Below are 22295 nucleotides of genomic sequence, written 5' to 3' on the forward strand. Positions count from 1 at the left end.
GAATAAACAAGCAAACCAGAGCTCTTCCTTAGTGAATTCAAGTGCTTCCCTTGTTGACAGCATTCAGGAGTGTGGCTAAGGGGAGGCTCTGCTCTGCTTCTGCCTGCAGAAATGACCCTTCAGGCCAAGGCTGAGATGCATGGAAAAGGAAGCCTGAGGAAGTTTATGCTGACTGTATTTCTGCTCTACCTGAGCTATAAAAAGAGAGGGCTGACAGTCCAGAAATGCAGCAAAGAACAAAATCCATTGTCCCTAAAACAAAGCCAAGAAGCCCATTTGTGACTTTTGAGTCTATGTGATTTAAACATTTTTTTTTTATATATATTAAACTTTGTATAATAAAACATTTTTTTTTGGAGTCAGTTACAGCAAATAAACATTTTTCATAGTAAATACATGTTATAAGCCATTTCTTTTAGGTGTTTCTCCCTCTACTAGCAAGATAATTAAAGGAAACATGTACACTAATTTCATAGCTGCTGAAAAATACCAGCAGAAAAAACTATGCCTGCTCCAGATGTATCTGTGAACTGCCCCAAAATCCTGGGACCCCATGAGTTTAGGATCACATTCAAGACACATCTCTAAAAACTGACTCATGATAACTTATTGTATTAGGCTGGATTTAAATTCTTGACATATACCAAAGGTTTATAGGTTGGATTTAAATTATTGATATATACCAAAGGTTTAAAGCTTTAATTTTTTGGAGAATGTTACACCTGAAATGACCCAAGAAGAGGCAGATCTAAAGCTTTATAACCAATATCACTCACCCAAATGCCAATATTTTTTTTATTTGTTGTAGAGTATTGAACCTGAGGTTAAAAGAAGATTAACTTTCAATTTTCTGTAGCTTTGGTCTTCCATTAATGTGGCTCCTTTCAAGCAAGCAGTCTGGTTTTTTTGACAGATGGAATCCCAGGTATCTTTTTCTTCTTTTTCTAATTTAATTTTTAAGAAAAGTTATGAATAACTTGTATTAATTTTTATTTATTTGACATCTTGTAGCTACAAGCCTGTGTTTCTTAAAGGCTTCCCTGTTCAACAGTAGTACTTTTTGCCTAGAGATCCTGTTATTGTGGTCCAAAAATGGAAGACTTACAAATTCCTTTTTACCCTTAAGGTTGAGAAACATAATTCTTCTGTTTATCACTTGATTCACTGAATATTTACTTACCTGTGGTACATGCTACAGCTACTATAGACCCAGGGTTTACCTCCCATGGAAAATCATAGAATCATAGAATAATAGAATCATAGAATCCTAGGGGTTGGAAGGGACCTCGAAAGATCATCTAGTCCAACCCCCCCTGCCAGAGCAGGGCCACCTAGAGCACTTCGCATAGGAACGTGTCCAGGCGGGTTTTGAATGTCTCCAGTGAAGGAGACTCCACGACCCCCCTGGGCAGCCTGTTCCAGGGCTCTGTCACCCTTACAGGAAAAAAATTTTTCCGGATATTCAACTTGAACCTCCTGTGCTCCAATTTACACCCATTACCCCTTGTCCTATCACTGGTCACCACTGAGAAGAGCCTAACTCCATCTCCCTGACACTCACCCCTTACATATTTGAAAACATTGATGAGGTCACCCCTCAGTCTCCTTTTCTCCAAACTAAAGAGACCCAGCTCCCTCAGCCTTTCCTCATAAGGGAGATGTTCCACTCCCTTAATCATCTTAGTAGCTCTGCGCTGGACTCTTTCAAGCACTTCCCTGTCCTTCTTGAACTGAGGGGCCCAGAACTGGACACAATACTCCAGGTGCGGCCTCACCAATGCAGAATAGAGGGGGAGGAGAACCTCTCTTGACCTACTAACCACACCCTTTCTAATGCACCCCAGGATGCCATTGGCCTTCTTGGCCACAAGGGCACATTGCTGGCTCATGGTCATCCTCTTGTCTACCAGGACCCCCAGGTCTCTTTCACCTACACTGCTCTCCAGCAGGTCAGCCCCCAACCTATACTGGGACATTGTGTTGTTCTTCCCCAAAGAAAAGAGAGCAAAGACAGCAGTAGTGCTGATGCATGCAGGATCTCGTTGCTATATAGGATGGGATGTAGCCAGAGGGCACAACCAGACCTGAGATTCTGGAAGCACTCCCAGGTTCCCGAATACAGTTGAAGCTTTATTGTCTGAAGGGCAAAAATGATCCCACTGACAGCAGGAAGTGTCTAGGCAGGAAGTCTGAAGACAAGCAGAATGAGGTGTGCGAAGGCAAACACTTCCCTGCCCTTCCTGCAGTTTTCCAGCATCCCACAAAAGGGTCAGGGAGAACAATGAGCACTTTACCCCATTTCAAAAGGCGTCCAGTGAAACAGAAATCATTATTCTGTATCTCTGAGTTCTCCCTATTCTCCCTATGTCTCCGAATGCAGAGGAACACATCAGGGCTGATCAAAGAGGTGGAAGAGCTTCCACAAAATGGGAGAATAGATAAGGAATCTACAACCTAAAAAAAGATGACAAGAGTAAAAGGCAGAGAAGAAAGAGATTTCTGAAATCTGGAGTGCCCTGGGGGAGATGAACTGGGAGTGACTGTGAACCTTTCTTCTACCACAAGGCCTGGATGAGATCAGGCAAAAACAGCAAGACCCAGGTTCAAAGTTAACAAAGTAAAATACCCAAATTACAAAAGTTTATGAGTTTAAAAAACCTGATAAGTGCATTCACTGGAAAATTTTAAGGATTAAAAAGTACAAAGGCTCCACATCCCTCTCAGTCATGCACTGAATCCAGAGGCTGGGAGTACAGTCTGAGACAGCACTGTACCTGCCCTCTTCCTGTGATGTTCTCCAGTCACTAAATACTGGAGTCATCAAAAGGCAAGTGAAAAAGTTGGAGCACCCCAGTCTGCAGTCCTTAGGTTTCCCACAGCTCAGGTAATTTTCCAGATAATAAGCAACCAGGAGTAGTCAGAACTTCTAAAGATGTAGGGATACAAGACTGACTTGAAAGAAATTATTGAAATAACATGGGGAAGATGTAAGTAATTGCAAGAGCAACTTAATTATCTATGGATTAACCTATGGGGAAAGCGATGAAAATAACAGGAATGCAAAACTAAACTATAAAAAGAGGATTTAAAAAAAAATGAGGAAGCTGCTTAGCAAGACCCTACATGAAATGGTATAAAATCTTTAGACTCAGCATGGAAATTGCAACAAAAGGGTTGCAAAACACAGGCACAGCCTTAAATAAAATGTGAAGCAAGGAACCAGAAAAAGACCGAGGGGTTAAATGGTCAGGACTGAGCATTATTAAAGCCTGACATATGTTCTTTAGGGAACAGCATGGGGACAGAAGAAATGGAAATGGCACATCTAAATTTGCCAATGTATTTAGAAGAGCTGTAGCAGGGACCGAAAAGTTAGTGTTCAGGATGGAAACCTGAAGGAAGAAAGGTAGAAAGCTAAAACCTCAAACAGTAGATCTGCTGGACCAGTGAAGAGGGATTTAGATGCTAAGGAGTCAAGGCCATAAGAGTATAACACAGAAGATAACTTGTAATACTTCTAACAGAGATTTAGCAAAAAATCCCCCTCCTCCATTTTTTGTTTGTTTGTTTGTTGGGTTTTTTAACTGGAAGCCCAAGGTTTTGTTTTCTAAGATGTGAGCACAGATGAACTTTAATTAAAAAAAAAAAAAAATTATTTTACTGACTCCTTCAATGCTTCAGGGAATATGGGATTGCATTCCATTAAAATCTCTTATAAAATCAATGGAAAAAGTGATCCTCCCACTTAAGGTTAAAAGTAATGGCCATAGAACCTACACATGTCCCACTGCAAAATTCCACTGTTATATAAAGAATTTTCACTATGTTTAAAACAGTTGTCTAATGTCCTAGCTAACCCCCAGAGAGCTTAGTCATACACTTCTCTGGCATCCCAAGGCAGCAATCATCACCACAAAAACACGGAAAGCATTTGGGCCATTCTGTGTTCAGATCTGAACCGGTGAAGGGTTTCCAGCTTCCCTTTCAAGAGGCTGAAATTTTTAGTGTGCAGGGGGCAACAGGTACAACTAAACCTCCAGAGGTGGGTTTGTGGTTAAATAAATACATCAACAAAAATGTAATACATAAAATATAAATGTTCTGGGTCTAAAAAAAAAAAAAAAAACAACAAAAAAACCCCAAAACAACTATGGTCCCCTCATCCCCCATCCCCAAAGCAAAAATAAAATAAATAAAATAAATAAAATAAATAAAATAAAACAAAATAAAATAAAATAAAGCAAAACGAAATAAAATAAGATAAACCGAAAGAAAATAAAATAAAGTGAAACAAAACAAAATAAGATAAACCGAAATAAAATGAAACAAAACAAAACAAGATAAACCGAAATAAAATAAAATGAAACAAAATAAAATCAAATAAACCGAAATAAAATAAAATAAAATAAAATAAAATAAAATAAAATAAAATAAAATAAAATAAAATAAAATAAAATAAAATAAAATAAAATAAAATAAAATAAAATAAAACAAACAAAAAAAACCAATCGACACACCCACCCACCTCCCACCCCCCAGCCGTCTCGGACGTACGACGCAGGGAGGGGCCCACGGCCCAGCCCTGCAGCTCAGCTGGACCGGGGCCGCGCTGCTGGAACCGCCCCCGCGCCGGGGCCGCTTCTCTCGGCCCGCCCGCCCGCTGCTGCGTGCGCGGGGAGCGGCAGTGCGGTGGGGCTGCTGGTACCGGCGGGATGTTCAGCTGGATGGGCAAGCAGGGCGGCGGCCGGGAACGCGGCGGTGCCGGCGACGTGGTCCAGACGGTGACCGGGGGGCTGCGGGATCTCTACATCCGCAAGCTGCTGCCGCTGGAGGAGCACTACCGCTTCCATGAGTTCCACTCGCCCGCTCTGGAAGAGGCCGACTTCGAGAACAAGCCCATGGTGCTGCTGGTGGGGCAGTACAGCACCGGAAAAACCACCTTCATCCGGTAAGGTGACCCCCTCTGCTCCGCGATGCCTGCCCCGGGGATACGCCGCCGCGCCGGTCGCGCTCAGGGCCCGCTTCGTCGTCGTCCCCCCCTCCTTACTGCTCAGTAAATCCTCGCTCGCCTCCTGCTCCGGGCGTTTCTGCGGAGCGGTAAATCCGCCCTGCGCTCCGCACTCCGCGGCTCCGCACTCCTTTCCCTGGCCGCCCCCCCGGGAACCTTGCGCCTTTCTCGGGGAAGCGGCCGTCGGCTGAGAGTCCGGTGGCCCCTGTGCCTGCCCGGTGCCGGTCTCTCCCGAGCAGAAAAGGGACTCCCCCGAATGCCTCCCGTGTGTGAGGGTGGGTGCCCCACCCGAGACTGCTATGCGCTCTGTAAAGCTCCAGCCAACTTCCTTTTTAAGAATTTTATCTCGGTTTCTTGGTCTGCTGTGAACGTCTAACGTCGTTGACTACTCCCTTTTAACTTTTTCTGTTAATCTCTCGTTTATTTCAAAGGAAAAGCAGGCGCTTCGTGTTAAAATGGGATGACTTCATCAGCCACCACAGACCATTTAATCTCGTCTCCTTCCCCATCTTTCCCAAAAGTAGATTATTTAATAGATTGGATGTGAAGATAAGACAGAAACTGTACAGCAGTTTGGGGCAAAAAACCACATGGTATCTGTAAAGTCCTTTTTTTTTTTTTCTCTCCAATGCTTTTGATGAAGTGTTCAAGGCCAGGTTGGATGGCCTTGAGCAACCCAAAATAGTGGTAGATTTCCAAGGGAGGGGAGTGGAACTGGATGATCTTTAAGGACTTTTCCAACCCTGACCATTCTCTGATGCTAATTGCATTGAACAAGCAATATCACTAGTAAGGCAGCTTAACAATGTCACTGCTGTTGTAGTGTTTTCTGTCTTTTATGCCTGTCTTACTGCTGAGTTGGTGAGTAACCAGTGTTAGGAAGCTGATAGCAGTCTTCCAGTACTTGAGGAGAACCTACAGGAAAGCTACAAGGGTAGTGACAGAGAAAGGATTAATGGTTTCAAATTGAAAGAGGGGAGATTTAGATTTGATGTTAGGGTTATTTTGGGTTTGTTTTTTTTTACAATGAAGTAGGTGAGACACTGGAATGGGTGTCTTGTGTATGCCTCTTCCCTGGAAGTGTTCAAGACCAGGCTGGATGGGGCTCAAACCTGGTCTGATGGGAAGTGTCCGTGCCCCTGCAAGGGGGTTGGAACTAGGTGATCTTGAAGGGGTGATCTTGAAGGGCCCTTCCAACCAAACCATTCTAGGAGCCTGTGAATATTTTGCTTACATTTGAGTGTGTTTGCCTCTTAGGAATAAGTTAAGGTATACAAAACTTTGTCTTCTAGACACTGGGGTCAATTGGATCAAATTTTGACCTCTGCTTATTATATCTGAAGTTCCTTTTAGTCCTTCCCTGAATTTTACAAATGCCTTTTGATTCCAAAGGCTACAGGCATGCTTGCCATAACCCTGTTCTCTTTTGACAGTGCAAAAGCCCTACCTCCCTTCTCCATTGAGAAGCTGTGTTTACTGTTACTCACCTGAGAGCTTTGCAGATGTTTCCAGAGCTAATCATGTTTCTTTTCAGGTTTTACAGCTAGCTCGTTGGAAGCTTAAAGCTGAACTTGTTCCTTTACTCATTATTCCTGAATTCCTGCAAGCACACAGTGGGTGATTTCGGGTTTTTCTGCCACTTTTGCAGTGCTGATTCATTTTCTTTAAAAATTACATCTGCTTTGTTAGTCTGTATAAATTTCCAGAGAAGTGTTCTTACCTGATTTAAGGACAGGGGACTGTGAGGGCCTGGGTAGTATGGAGACACAACAGTCCCAAAAATGTATGCACCAGAATCTGCTCTACCTGTTAGCAAAGCTGCTGTGTCATTTGGGACTCAGGAAACTTTTTACCTTTTTACCCATCCCCTAAGAGTTTCCCTTGGATGAGAATGCACATTCTTGATATCTGGACATGCATCTTTTTTGTCCTTTATAGGTGTCTGTATATAACTGGATATGTCATATATACATATATGTTGCAGTCAATGTTGCCTTTGGAAATGCTTTGCAGTGCCTTAGATGGATTTTTGGTACTGTTGCTTTGTGAGTAACTTGTTATCACCTTAACCATAAAATACTGACCAGTAGGGTTGGCTGATACTCATGCAGTAAATGACAAAGAAGTATCATTTGTTACAGCTGTTTCCATGGAGCTTTAGCACTGGTCAGTGTTGGTAGAAGATGCCCAGACTAATTTGCAGAGATAAGTTTCAAAGATGTCCTCTCGTGCATTTTATTAAAATATCTGACTCAGTGGAGGAGGTGACTTCTACTGTGATGTGTCATTCCCTTCACCCACTTACCCCTTTCTCTTATCCCCTTTTTAAGTAGAGTGCAGAGTGGTTTAATCCCTTACTGGGGAGACTGGAGAAGGCAGAAGTTGAGCCTGAACCAGTCAGGGAACAGTTGTTTCTGCTTCTAAAGGATCACAGTCTGACCTCACCCTGATGAACACTCATTACATCAATGTTTGCTATATAATAATAATTGGCATAATCAGCATGAGAAAAGACTCCATTCAAGATGGACTGCAACTTAGACAATAGTGTCACAGTAACTGTTACTCAAAATTCAGCTTAGAGGAGGAAAAGCAAGAAAGAGAAGTGCTTGTGTGCTGAAGTCAAGACTGAGAAGAAGACATAGAAATATTATAGTGTGCAGGTCAGCCACATACTAATTTTCTGTCTAGTAGGCTAAATTCCAGTTTTATTATAGATAGGTTTTTTTAGAAAGAGGTAGTACTGTGCTTATTTTTTCAGGCTAGCCTTTTAACAAGCAAATATTATTTTAAATCTTAATTAAAACTGCTTTTTGATCCATATTTCTCCATTTTGTATTCAGGAAGGCACACTAGATGTACTTAAGTGTTTACTGCTGGGTTTATGTGTCAACATCACAGTTCATTTAGCTGTCAGACATTCATTTGGGGCTTGCTTTGATTTAGACATTATCGTGAGAACTTCACATTTTCATGCCTCTGACACATCCACCCAGTTCCTTCCACTGAGCCTTCATGGAAAACCCTGATCTAGCAATGACTGAAATGTCCCTGGGGAGTGAGATGTGCCAACAAACCCTCCCGGGTTTCCAGCAACTCTTCTGGTTTTTCACTTGATGCTGTTTGTCTTCTCTGCACTTGGAACAAAGCAGTGAAACCTCCCAGTTTCGCTCTCTAAGGTGTAGCTTGGTGATACTTGTCAGCATTGTCAGATAGTTTTAAAAACAATTCAAACAAACATATCCAGGTTCAACTGTTAGCACTTGTCTGATTGTTTTGAATGGGGTGGCAGGGTGGCTGAGAGCCAACTGCTTATCTTGCATGTGAGCTGCTTGACCTCTGCAGCTTCTGTACTTCTCTACATTTCTTTCTCCTGGCTGCTCCAGAGAAAGAAGTGGGGAAAGGGGTGACAGGAGAGGAGAATTGTTATGTATGGTAAGCTGGTCAGTGTGAGTTTGTTGTTGATGACATTTTCCTTTCCTTTTAGCAATGAATTAAACTTCTAGTCTAATAATGTTTAACTTTTCTATCTTCAAAGTGGAAGAGACTGGCTGTTTGTTTGTTTTTATAGAACTCATCAAGATGAGTAAAACCAGAAGTAAATTCCTCATCTTGCCAAGATGTGCTTTTACTTTGCTCAGAGGTATTTCTCAGAGGTTCAAGTGGTAAACTTCTTTCTATTTAGCTCAGCCAGGGCTGGGTTTTGTGAAAGCACCATTTTGTATGTGTAATATCTGGGGTCTGTGAGTAGTGTTGAGATGCTTGTGTGGCAAGGATGGGCTGCATCTATTCTGGGAAGAGCTCTTCATGCTCTTTGTGATTCTACACAAACCTTTTATTTGAGGTACTTGGAGCAGAAGTCTCACACTAAAGCAAGTATCTGCTGGTTTTGTTATGTTGAAAAAAGAAAGTATGGAGGATTTGGTGCAGGATGTATTTTATGAAAGGTTTGAGTTTGTCACCCCCCCATGGCACTGTGTCCCTGCCCACTGCTGCTCTGTCCAGCTCTCCTGTGTTCTGGTGTTACTCTGGCTTAGCTCAGGCATTTAGACTTCAGATGATTATCAGTATCTGAAACTGTGAGTAATCTTTGCTATCTGTGGAACGCTGTGAACCAGTTCCCCCCAGTCTGGCTATAGATCTTACAGAGGAACATAGATAAATGTTTGTTGGCAAAGCAGAAGGGTTATGGCCCAGGTAAAAACAAAGGGAGAAGAGTCAACAGGATGTCTGTTGTTTGATCCAGACTGTCTTTGGGACGTTTGCTATATTTAAGCATTCTTCCTGTGAAACCTTTCTGAACTCCCTCTCTGCTGAAAATTCATGAGTAGGGCATGCAGTTGCGGGTGCTAAATATCCAGGTATTTTCCTGTGTCAATACAGGATACTATGGAAATACATTCAAATCTTTTGAGTTTACAGAAGACTGCTCATCGTTTTTGTGTGGCTAAGTGAAACTGATATTTTCATACTCAGAGGAAGTGTGATACAGCTTGTACAGCCAGTGCTCAAGAACTAGGGTTAATTTTAGTCTGTACTGGTTCTTGATGTGCAACTGGGAGCCACTCTTAATAGCAAATACCTGCCTTGCAAAGTGTTTCCTGTGTCTGTTCAATAGTTCTACCAGGCTCAGCACGGTGACTCTTGGGTGGATCTCATTATCTGGAAGGAGATCTTGCCTTCCTGGATTGTTATCCCTATAAAAGCCTGACTTTTAAAGCTGTATCCGTGACATTTAACTTGATTGCAGTTCAGTAGCACTGCATTCTTATTTAGTCATTTCTGTAGGCAGCTTATTTTTGTTATTTGAGTTGCAAGCTGAAAATGCAGATGTTGGAAGTCCTGAAAGATGCTCCACAGGGCAAACTCTTTCTGATTCAGTGTTACATGTGCAGCAGGCCATGAGATTAGATTTTTTTTTTGCTGTCATCTAGAACACCACCACTGTTGAATGTCCATAACAATGCCTGGCAGGTTCATAAGCTTGCAATGGATAGCAGTTATCCTGGAGGTGTCTTATCCTGAATTCAGATCCCATCATCCAGTTTTCCTTGACGTGGAATCTGGGCCTCCTCTTGTATGCATTCAATGCAGTACAATGTTTTTTACTGCTGTAATGTTTTTTACAGCTGCCTCTTGTCCTATGTATTGCCAGCTTATGTATTTGCTGCCCCTCTGTGAATGACAGTTCATATCAAGAGAACTTAGTTACAAGTCTTACACCCCCAACTCATAGAAGGACAATGAGGAAGAGCTGAATCGAGATGCTTTAAAGTACAACTGTGGCAAGTTAAAAATCTGACTTTAGAAAAGCATAACTGATTTTTCAAAATTAATGCCATGGATAAGTCCAGCCTGGAAAATTAGTGTTTTTGTGGTGTTCATGAGGGTGCAGGAACACTTCTGTGTTTCAGTTGTTGTGCTGTTTGCTACAACCCTTCTAAATTCTGGATTTCCATGCATAAAGGGTTTAATTGCTGAATTATCACAGGACTTTTGCCTTCATTTTGTTACGTGACCCGCATCATAGGAGGAGCAATCTCTTGCACTGTATACTTGGTTGGGTTTTTTTTCATTTGAAGAGGGATTAGTTTTATTTTGCTGCTACTGTGCACTGGGCACAGCTTATTCTACAAGCAGAGCAAATTTGTTTTGGCAAGTTCTGGCATGCCTGTTCTTGTGTTCCTACTGTCCTTTTTAGCATCGTCCTTTTTTTTTTTATTTATTTGTTTCTTTGGAAGCAGAAAGCTATGGGAAAGCTCATGTAAATAACTGGTATGTTTTAAGCCTCACAGATCATAGGTTGAGCTGATTTGAAATTTGCTAAGACTGGTGAAAAAAAATCTTTCAAATGTGCATTGTTTCTTTAGTTCCTTAAGTTTGGCTTCTGTACTCTCAAATCAATATTTGTTTATGAAATTATAGTAGAACAGGCATAGTGCTGTTGGATTAAGTGTCAGAGCAAACCTATTTTTCAACAACCAATGTTCATCTAGAGGTGATCCAGGCGACTTAGTGCTGTTATTGGATGTGGGACCATCACCTTTGCTTGAAGAAGAATTCTTGTTTAAATTTAGCTTTGATTATATAAAAAGTTAAATAGTAGTTGATAAAAATTGTGTGGGTTTTGTTTCTTCAAGAACTCAAGGGTGACAGGGAACCCATCAAATTAATTCATAAGTACGAGATGACTTGGGTTGATTGGAGAATTTTACTGTTCCTTCAATGTCACATTACAGCATAACTGGAAAAAAAATTGTCTTAGTCTTGAGATGAACATTTTCAAGATGGTGCTGTTGTGAATGAGGACAATAGCACTCATAGTTTAAATTTAAGCAGGGTTCTCTGCTTCTGTTTCTGAAGAGTGACAGTTGCCATAGTGTAAGCTAAAGGCTTGCTCTGTAGGCTTGGGGCTTCCATGGCTTCCCACTTGCCATCCAGATACACAAACAACTTTTTCTTTAAATACATCCACCAGTTCCATCAAGTTTAAGCATTTAAATACACTTCCTTCATTTGAGACCTTGCTGACTGGAAGGTAAAGTCTTGGTGTATCAGAGTTGGTCCACTAAGGATGTGCCATCTGCATCTCTGAGTGGCCTGATCAGAGGGAGATGAAAGATGGTTTCTGTTGGTACAGCACTGCCTGATTTGATGCCTCTCGGAAGCAGCTTACAGTTAAACCTCAAATTCTGCAGGTCTGACTTAGTTCAGAATTTTCAAGTGAATTACAGGTATTTTGCCATAGTTCCCAGTCATTCATTGTGTTTCTTTATGTAACACATCTCTAGGTACCTGCTTGAACAAGACTTTCCAGGGATGCGGATTGGTCCAGAGCCTACCACGGATTCTTTTATTGCTGTGATGTATGGAGATTCAGAAGGAAACATTCCTGGGAATGCCCTGGTTGTTGATCCTAAGAAGCCATTCCGCAAGCTCAGCCGCTTTGGAAATGCTTTCCTCAACAGGTAAGATCTCTTTGCTTGCTGGCTTTATATTTTTGTTTAAATTTCTACTTAATACCATCCTCAGGTGTCACTTTTTTTATGAAGTTTCTGCTGCATTTGTTTTGAGAAGAATGGAAAAAATATTAAAGTACAAGCAAGAGTGGTGGCAGTTCAGGTGAATTAAAATAAAAGAGTACTAGGTAGCGTAGCACTAATGCAGATAGATGGAGTTGTCTGAACTAAAAATCATTGTTAAAACCAGTCCACAGAAAATTGCTGAAATGCTTTCCCAGCATTTGTAATGTTCACAAGGCAATAAGCCAGCTGGAACTTGGGATCACTTTGAGCACAAACACTCCTGGTCAGGAAAAATTGATAGACTAGCACTGTGGTTTAAAAACCACTATCCAAAAATAAAATTAAAAAACAAAAAAAAGAAAAAAAATATTCCCCTTTTGATGCTGTCTTGTTCCTTTCCACTTGTCTTACTTGTCTCGGTGTAGGTCTTTAAAATGGTGAATTGCTTGTAAAAAGGCCTACAGGAATAAATGGGATGAATGCATTTTCAGGTTGTTAAGTGTTTGATTTTGACCAGCTCATCCTCAAGCAGCCAAAGAATGGTAACATTGGCTTCTGGATGGTTTCTGTGTATTTGCAAAAGGGGGAAGTGTTGTTTAGGGGCTGTGACTGTTGGCGCCAGTCATTTAAGTAGCAGGCTAAATATTTCCAGTTAAAAGTTATTAATAACTTTATTCTCCTTGTGCGAGCAATCACCTTGTTTTCTTCCTGTACTTGATTGTAGCTTGACAGAGGCCTGGCTTTTCAAGCCAATTAATCTAAATTGGTTTTCTTGTAACAATAAACTTTCCTGTTTGGCTGATAAACACTGGCATATGTGTTAAAAGTTCGCTATGTACAGGCTTATCTCTTGCTGTGCTTATTCACAGAAAAAAGCTCATAACTAATACTTAGCTTGGCTCTCACTGCTGAGAGATAAGAAAGAGTATGTGCTGTGGGAAGCTGCACTCAGGTCCCACTTTAAATGATAGTTTCAGGATCCAAGACCCCTTTTAGGGAGATTATTGGCCAAGTCCTGCCTGTAATCATATTTTCCTTTGCCTTCCCTCATTTGACATACTTACATTCCTTTATATCCAGTGTTACATTTTTACCCCTGTCTTAATAGTGTCCTCTCCATTCCCTCTGCTTGCCCCCACTTTTTTTTTTTTATTATTATTATTATTATTATTATTATTATTATTATTATTATTATTTCCTAGTCCTAGTCTTTTGCTTTATGGAAGAACATAGGCTGCAAAGTGCCTTTTTAATCTAAGTGTAACATGGAAAGGAAACAGTGACTGAGGTAATGGAGAAACTAAACCCAAACAAGAACACAGAAGCACAATCAACCCTTGTACTTACTTTTTAGCTGTGTTAATTTATTTATATCACCTTGTCTCTTTTTTCCATGACCTCTTCTTACTCCCCTCTGACTGCCTGTGTCTGTAACACTGCTGATTGTAGAAAATTGTCTCATTTCTCCTGTGTATTTTTAGGGAAATTTGGGGGGAGAGGGGATGAGGACAGGACATAGTGTGTCCATGGATACTGGTTAAATTAAGTGAGGAGAGAATATTGCAGTATACCAGAGGATCACAGAAATAGATGGGTGCTGCTGAGAGGAAGGACATGGTCCTGTTCTATGCTAATGGATGTCTGGACACAAAAAGTGTGTAAATTCTTACTAGATTCTTTGACTCAGCCAAAGTTAATCTAAAAAACCAAAAGAATAAAATCAACCGAGATAATGAAAAGATGATCTTTTGATTTCATTTTGTTGATTTCATTTTTGCTGACAGTGCAACGTGGTTTTGCAAGGATAGTCTAATATTGCTGGGTTTCTTTAAAAAGTCTTATAATAATATGAAGTTCTGTTCAATATCTTCATTGATGATTTAGATGAGGGGATTGAGTCCATCATCAGCAAGTTTGCAGATGACACTAAGCTGGAGCGGAGTGTGGATCAGCTGGAAGGCAGGAGGGCTCTGCAGAGGGACCTGGACAGACTGGAGAGTTGGGCTGATTCCAATGGGATGAGGTTCAACACAGCCAAGTGCTGGGTCCTGCACTTTGGCCACAACAACCCCAAGCAGCGCTACAGGCTGGGGACAGAGTGGCTGGAGAGCAGCCAGGCAGAAAGGGACCTGGGAGTCTGGATCAACAGGAAGCTGAACATGAGCCAGCAGTGTGCCCAGGTGGCCAAGAAGGCCAATGGCATCCTGGCCTGTATCTGGAACAGTGTGGCCAGCAGGTCCAAGGAAGTGATTCTGCCCCTGTACTCAGCCCTGGTGAGGCCACAGCTTGAGTCCTGTGTCCAGTTCTGGGCCCCTCAGCTCAGGAAGGATATCAAGGTCCTGGAGCAGGTCCAAAGGAGGCAACCAGGCTGGTGAAGGGACTCGAGCACAGATCCTATGAGGAGAGGCTGAGAGAGCTGGGGGTTGTTCAGCCTGGAGAAGAGGAGGCTCAGGGGAGACCTCATCACTCTCTACAACTCCCTGAAAGGAGGTTGGAGCCAGGTGGGGGTTGGTCTCTTTTGCCAGACGACTTTCAACAAGACAAGAGGGCAGGGTCTTAAGTTGTGCCAGGGGAAGTTTAGGTTAGATATTAGAAAGAATTTCTTTATGGAGAGAGTGATCAGGCATTGGAATGGGCTGCCCAGGGAAGTAGTGGATTCTCCATGTCTGGAGATATTTCCAAAGAGACTGGATGTGGCACTCAGTGCCATGGGCTGGGAACCGCAACGGTGGTTCAAGGGTTGGACTCAATCTCTGAGGTCCCTTCCAACCCAGCCAATTCTATGATTCTATGAAAAACATGACAGTATCAAAGGTTGTGTCACAAGCATTACAGTCACTGTATTCAGACAGCTATTTCTGCAAAGCTTTTTTTTTTCTTTTTAGGAGTTCTATTGTCATTTGTATAGATAGTGTGTAGTTTACCTTTTTCTGATGAAGCCCTGAAAATCACACTTCATACAAATCATGTAAGAAATAAAGGTTCGCAGCCAGGTTTCAGTGTTGAAAAGAGATGCTGAAATAAAACTAGCATTATAGTATTAAGTTGCCTAAGTCTGATTTAAGATTTTTAACCCATCTTTTGTCATTACAATATTGTCATATTCTAAAAGCTACAACCAGCTAATTCCAAATTTATCCTTCTGTTTCATGTCTATTTCTTATTAATTTCCTGTTTCCTCTGCCACTAATGGTGTGAATACTGTGGTGTTTATACATTTCTGAGGCCTCTGGTTCTCTGTTTTTTTCCACAACCTTTTTCAGCTGGCCCAGTTTGCATGATGCTAAAATCAAAACGTTGCCACATTGTTCAGCTGTAATAAGGTTTCCTGTCCTGCTGTAATACAGATGTAGAAGCATCTTGCTGATATTAAACAAGTGCTGGGCTTTCTAAGGTTGAAGTAAAGTTATATGAAAATTCAGTCTTCATACTTCCGAATTTATGAAAGCTACTTCAAGTTGTTTGTATTAGTGATGTTTCTTTCTTTTAATGGTTGAGATGGTTAAATGGAATGTGGAACTTTGTGTCCCCTTTAGGTTTTGGAGAGTTCAAAAAATACCATTTTATTCATTAGTACCTCAGTGCTCTTTCAAAAATAGAAAATTAGCCTTAGGGAAAGGAGTTGCTTCACAGAAGCAGTATTTTCTAAAGCTGATGAGCCACTGAAAAAAAATAGCAAAAAGGGTAGTGCTGCTTACCTACCCTAAGGTTTTATCAGGCCAAGATGGCAGCTGTTTCCTTATTCCCTCTTGGTTTTGGGAAGAGGCATAGCTGGTGTTGCTCTTTCTATTGGACTCAAGAAAGGATGCTGAGTGCCTTTGTTACAGACTCACTACTACAAGGTAGCAGTTTTTTCTTTGAATTCTTTTGAACAGTCTGCATCATTACCTGCCCCATCAATACGTTTTACATTTTGCATCTTTTGCAACCTGAATTCTCCCTCAGTCCCATTATCTTTGGTCTCAAGTTTGACCCAGGCACAGTTAAAATGTGCTGTTGGGAATGCTCTGCTTCTGGAGGCAGCTGTGTGCCCTCTGCAGCAATGGGTTAACTCTGGGCAGGCATCTTGCAGCCTGAGCCTGGAGCTTGGAGCTGCTCCAGGCTTCCTCTGGACATCCTCACTGGACAAAGGTGAGTGACATGGTGTGCTTTCAGCTGCTAAGAAGATTAAAGTCTTATTCAAATCTCTTAAAGGCAGTTGATGATAAAGGGAAGTGACGTTCCTCAGTCATGATCTATCCCAGAAGCATCAGAGTGGCTTGGATTTACCACACATGTTGATGTTCTGTCTGATGCTCAGAAACCTGGTGAACTGTTGATTTTTCTTAGTGGCACCACTGAGTTTGTCCCCCATTGCAGAAGCAGGAGGTTACACAGTATGCTGTGTGTCATTTAAACTCATAGTTCTGACAGTGTGAAAGCTTTAGCTGGGTTTGTGGGAGAAACACCATTGTTTTCAGTCCTCTACAGCTCCACATAAGGAGGGTGGTGAGTTAGGGATGGGGACTCTGCAAATGCTCCCTGAGAAGATGAGGGGATGGCTTGGAATATAAACATACCATCAGTATGGTTTTCTCCCCTTTTCTTTTGAATCTCATTGAATTTGAGCAAAAGTTAGAATAGATGGACAATTATTTCCTGTGTATGCTAATTCTAGTCTTAGCAAAATGTTTGCTTTATGGAGCCCTTTTAATGTTGTGTATGTGGCCCGTGTTTTCAGCTCTTGGAGAATTTGGAATTTCATCAGCACTCAGACATGTTTTTACAAGGATTTCCTGTATTCTTTTTATGAGCAGCTTTCTGTTTATGTTTTCTTTTCTTAAATATGCATGTTTGCTAAACATAGGGGTTCATTAGGACTTCGGAAAGCTCTTCTTTAGTAGCTCAGTTAAGTCTTTCTAAAAGCAGATACATAAAGGAGAGCTCTCAAGGAACAGTCTACAAATGAGCTAGAGTTACTGTTAATGTTTTGGTTTGGTTTTTTTCCTTTTTCCTGCAGATTCATGTGTTCTCAGCTACCTAACCAGGTGCTGAAGAGCATCAGTATCATTGACAGCCCTGGCATTCTCTCTGGAGAGAAGCAGCGCATCAGCAGAGGTGAGGTGAAAATTACCTAGCATCCTAATTAATACTGTTGTATTGGACAAGTTGTCACTCTAATCTTTTGGAGGCCTGTTTGAATAGTACTGAGTGGTGATCTGTCCCAAACTTTCTTACTGGAAGGTCTAAGAACCTGTGTTTTATGGCTGGATGTAAGGTTTGGAATATTTAAAAAAAACTTGTGGGCTTCCAAAATATATATTCCAAAATATATATTCCAAAATAGTGGGGTCACTGCTGTGGCTACAAGTGGCTTTAGTTGAATGGTCTGTTGACTATTTAGTACTTTGGCACTCCTGAGAAAGTTTTATTTCCATCACTTCAATTGCTTTTCAATAAGTAGAAATCAAAACTTTATACTATTGAAGATGATGAATAAAAAGACATTTCTTAATAGCTGTAGCTGTTAAAGGTGATCACGTTTGAACACTGAGGGGATTATAAATGAGGTGCTTTTATTGTAGGCACAGCTACTGCTGTTGCTTCTTAAGGTTGCTCAGTCATACCATAAGAAGCTAAGGTAGCATGATTCTGCAAAAAGCTAAACCCTTTTTCAAAAAATGCTGTTTAAGAAATTCATCTGTCTTTGAGAAACTCTTAAAGCAATCCCCTGTAATTTAAATAACTTTCTTCCTTCTTCCCTTCAGCTGCATTTAAGTGCATGTCAGAAATTTCTGTGGAGCTCTAAATGGTTGTGGTCCAGTGCATGGCTCATGCTGCCCTCTATTTTCAGACCTTCTAATTAAGAAAGAGAAATTTATGTATTTCATGTGTATGGGAGGCAAAATAAATCAATTCTTTAACATCACACATGGGATTTTCTGAGAAAATCCTGCAGTGATCACAGTACAGCTTTGCAGCTGTAGTTCTTGCCTTTACATTGGAATGACAGAATAAGAGACTGGCTTCTGTAATCTAAACTATGCTTACTTAGTGAATTAGTTTAATGAATGTTTCTGGATTCTTTGTTCAGTGACGGGGTTGGTTTTGTCCTCTTTAATGCTCCTACAGTTGTGTAGACCACTTGCTGTGGGGAGAGACCTGTACATGATACATTGGTGAAGCAGTAGAAATTAAAAGCATGAGTGCTGTACCTCTGTGGAAGCAGAGGCTTGAATGTTATGAAATCAAATGTTGGCACTTTTTTTTCTAGGCAGAAGCAACCAAGTGATCTTTAATCCTGAAAAATCTTCTCATAATATTCAGGAAAATTTTTAAATTTAAAATTTTACACAGTGAGTGATAAAATCAAAGGTGGTCTGTCTGGATTGCCAGGAAGCTGAACATGAGCCAGCAGTATGCCCAGGAGGCCAAGAAGGCCAATGGCATCCTGGGCTGGATCAGGAACAGCGTGGCCAGCAGGTCCAGGGAAGGGATTCTGCCCCTGTGCTCAGCCCTGGTGAGGCCACAGCTTGAGTCCTGTGTCCAGTTCTGGGCCCCTCAGTTCAGGAAGGATATCGAGGTCCTGGAGCAGGTCCAAAGGAGGGCAACCAGGCTGGTGAAGGGACTCGAGCACAGACCCTATGAGGAGAGGCTGAGAGAGCTGGGGGTGTTGAGGCCGGAGAAGAGGAGGCTCAGGGGAGACCTCATCACTCTCTACAACTCCCTGAAAGGAGGTTGGAGCCAGGGAGGGGTTGGTCTCTTTTGCCAGACGACTTTCAACAAGACAAGCGGGCAGGGTCTTAAGTTGTGCCAGGGGAAGTTTAGGTTGGAGATTAGAAAGAATTTCTTTCTGGAGAGGGTGATCAGACATTGGAATGGGCTGCCCAGGGAAGTAGTGGATTCTCCATTCCTGGAGATATTTAAAAAGAGGCTGGATGTGGCACTCAGTGCCATGGGCTGGGAATCGCAACGGTGGTAAAAGGGTTGGACTCGATGATCTCTGAGGTCTCTTCCAACCCAGCCAATTCTATGATTCTTAATCTCCTACGTATGCCTCTCCATTGTGGATTCCAGCTCCCTTCTTCCTCCACCAAGAAAAATTAGGCTTATGTTTCTCTCTCTGCTTGTTACATCATGGGAAGGTGATGCTTGGCAGCATTCAAGTATCTGTTGGCCACTTTCATGAAAGTGAACATGAAATAGGCAGAAAACCAGAGCATTGTTTTAGTATGCCACTGAAAAAGGGAGCAATTCTGTGACAAAATTCCGTTCTAGGAAGGATTACTGTGAGAGTCCCAGGCTTCATGTTTGGTACAGTTGTGTTTCAGTGGTTATGTGTAGCAAGATGAACCTCTCTTAGGGAACAGCGCTTCAAGGTCCAACCAGGTGTTCCAGCAGAGACTCACAAGCAATGCTCTAAGCCTGTGACTCTCAGAGTTGACTAGCCCGGATAGGTGCTGTTGCTCCAAGAGCAACTGGCCTCTCTGCTGGCTAGCTCAGGACTGAGCTGAGCCTGTGCTTCAGGACTCACCTTTTATTGGCCCCCTGGTCCTGCTCATGCGCAGTGGGGGCCCGCCCTAATTAGGCACAGGTGGGCTTGACACAAGATCATGCCACTCCCTGGGAATTAGTGGCACCTGGTTGCCTCATTTCACTACAGTTATGTTTCACTGGTAGTCCTGCTATCTCCAATTGCAGTTGTGTGACTCTTGTTCTTTATTATTCAGAACCTGTTACTTGATGATTTATCAATTTTATGGCCTCATTGCCCTGCCCTATGACATTGTTGATAGTGTGCAGGGATAACCTCAAACACTTACCTGTTTCACAAGCTTTAACTTGACTAGTTTGCATTTCATGATTTCTTTTTCAATGTGTTAAGGGTTGTCTTGAATACATATCTTGGCATAGATCTTTTCCCACAAGTGTGGTTCTTCTGTACACTCTTTAGCTTTAACCTCTGTGGTTGTACCATAAATAAGTTCCAGGTACATAAATAAACTTTAGAGGACTGTTCTTGCAGGGCAACTGCTGCCAAGGTTTAAGGTTTCATATATTTAAGCAGCAGTTTACATGAAGTACATACAAGTCACTGTATGGACCTCTTGCATACACTTATTGCATGCTTTTATGGTAAGGCAATATTGTGGTCACCTGTGTCTGAAATACTTCATGGTTTGTTTCTGAGAGAGCTGGGGGTGTTCAGCCTGGAGAAGAGGAGGCTCAGGGGAGACCTCATCACTCTCTACAACTCCCTGAAAGGAGGGTGTAACCAGGTGGACGTTGGTCTCTTTTGCCAGACGACTTTCAACAAGACAAGAGGGCAGGGTCTTAAGTTGTGCCAGGGGAAATTTAGGTTAGATATTAGAAAGAATTTCTTTATGGAGAGAGTGATCAAGCATTGGAATGGGCTGCCCAGGGAAGTAGTGGATTCTCCGTGTCTGGAGATATTTCAAAAGAGACTGGATGTGGCACTCAGTGCCATGGTCTAGCAACCGCAATGGTGGTTCAAGGGTTGGACTCGATGATCTCTGAGGTCCCTTCCAACCCAGCCAATTCTATGATTCTGTGATCATCTGTTATATGATTTTTAGTCTGTTCATGCAGTTTCCATGCAGGAAGGCCTGTCTGACCAGCTGCTTGAAGGAGTAGAACTGACTTCAACATATTTATGCATATTTAATGCTAACTGAGCATGTTTTGAAGTTTGAGTTGCTCGGCCTGCTTTCTAAATCTCTGTGTGCAAATGTAAGCAGGAGTCTTCTACAAGATGTTTTCTGCTGTGCCTAAATGTGTGTCTGTCAGAGAAGGTTCTGTTTGTACATCTTCAGACCAACAAAGGGTTTTTTTCTTGCAAAATGTGTGGTGTTGCCCCTTAAAATCTCTGCTTCTCACTGGAAAAGGTTGCAGCTGGTGTGATCCAGTAGGGACACTGCCATTTCCTTCCTCTGTGAAGGTGTTCACAGACTTAAACATAGGAATGTTCTTCTGTGCTTCCCAGGAAACCTCTATATAGAGAGTGGTTCTTCAGAATTTCTTTTCTGATAATTTCACAGTTTTGTATTTCAGAATTTTACAGTTCAGCAAATGTTTTAAGCTTTTGATGTTTCTTAAACTTTTCTTTTTAGAATCAGAGAATGTTGAAAGAGATCAGAGGTTGGAAGATATCTCAAGGGTCATCTGGCCCAACCCTTCTAATGCTTTAGTTTGTATGAGATGTCTCAGCACCCTATTGAGCTGAGACTTAAAACTTTGCAAAGTGGGGGAATCCACCACTTTTCTTGGGAGACCATTCCAATGTTTGACTCTCATATTTTTCGTATGATAATTGTTTCAGTTTTCGTATCAGTCTTGATTATTCTCTAAGTAATGTATACAAGATGATATTTTTCTCAATTCAGTAATGGAATACAACATTTAATAATACCTGAAAATTATTCTAAGATGCTTTCTGTTCTGCACATTATTGGTATCTGTTCATATCTGAGTTTTTAAATTACCTTTCTAGAAGCTTAGCTTGTTTGTGAGCAGCGACTTTTCTTTTTGGTGGTATTTTAATGTATTTGATAGGACAATAACTTTACAAGACTTAAGTGTAAAACCTTTGCTCTTTTGTGTTGAGGTTTTTTTCCATCTTCCCATGAGCAAATGTTTAAATATTTACCTATGAATGGACATAACTGCTGTGTACCCATAGAATTTGACAGGTATCATTAGGGGTACAGTGAAGTCTTCTGAGACCAACTAAGCAATCAAATGTTAACTTTCCATTTTAAAATGATGGAAAAGAGTAAAGGAACTATGTAAAAATACAGGATATGCACTATTTCCATATGAAACAAATGAAACATACTGATGTTTCATTTATAACTCTGGAAAGTATCCAGGCGGTGGATGAAGGAGCTGATGACTGCTTTTTGAAGGGTCAAAAATATACACAGAATGTACCCTTCCAAGCTGCTCTCAACACACCTTCCCACCTCCTGTTGTCAAGGAGTATGTGCCAGAAGCTTCCTGCCTATCAGTTCAGGGGCTGCCTGGGTGGCAGGAGGAGAACGGGCAGACAAGTGTCACCATTGACCCCTGTCAAACAGTGTCCCATCCCTGTGCTGCTTCTGCAGGATTGCTGGTGATGTGCACGAAGACCACGTCAGACAGAAACATGTGTATGGTTTGCATGATTTGGAAGGAACAAAGAGTGTAGGGAGAGGAGGAAGGAGAAGCAACATCTGGCAGGGTGTGGGGAGGAACTTCTTTTAGAAAGGGTGAGGGGAGGGTTG

General features: G+C 41.7%; 1 protein-coding gene across 1 annotated transcript in view; it reads left to right on the forward strand.

The window, feature by feature from the left end:
* The first annotated feature begins 4561 nt into the window (after positions 1-4561).
* EHD4 (EH domain containing 4) overlaps positions 4562-22295 on the forward strand; it is a 34859-nt gene continuing 17125 nt past the window's right edge. The window contains exons 1-3 of the mRNA XM_008500287.2: positions 4562-4948; positions 11800-11976; positions 17033-17130. Of these exons, the coding sequence (XP_008498509.2) occupies positions 4713-4948; positions 11800-11976; positions 17033-17130 (511 nt within the window). The 5' untranslated portion in view covers positions 4562-4712. The remainder of the gene's footprint in view (positions 4949-11799; positions 11977-17032; positions 17131-22295) is intronic.

The sequence above is a fragment of the Calypte anna genome, chromosome 5A (genome assembly GCF_003957555.1).
Source record: "Calypte anna isolate BGI_N300 chromosome 5A, bCalAnn1_v1.p, whole genome shotgun sequence".
NCBI classification, from domain to species: Eukaryota; Metazoa; Chordata; class Aves; order Apodiformes; family Trochilidae; genus Calypte; species Calypte anna.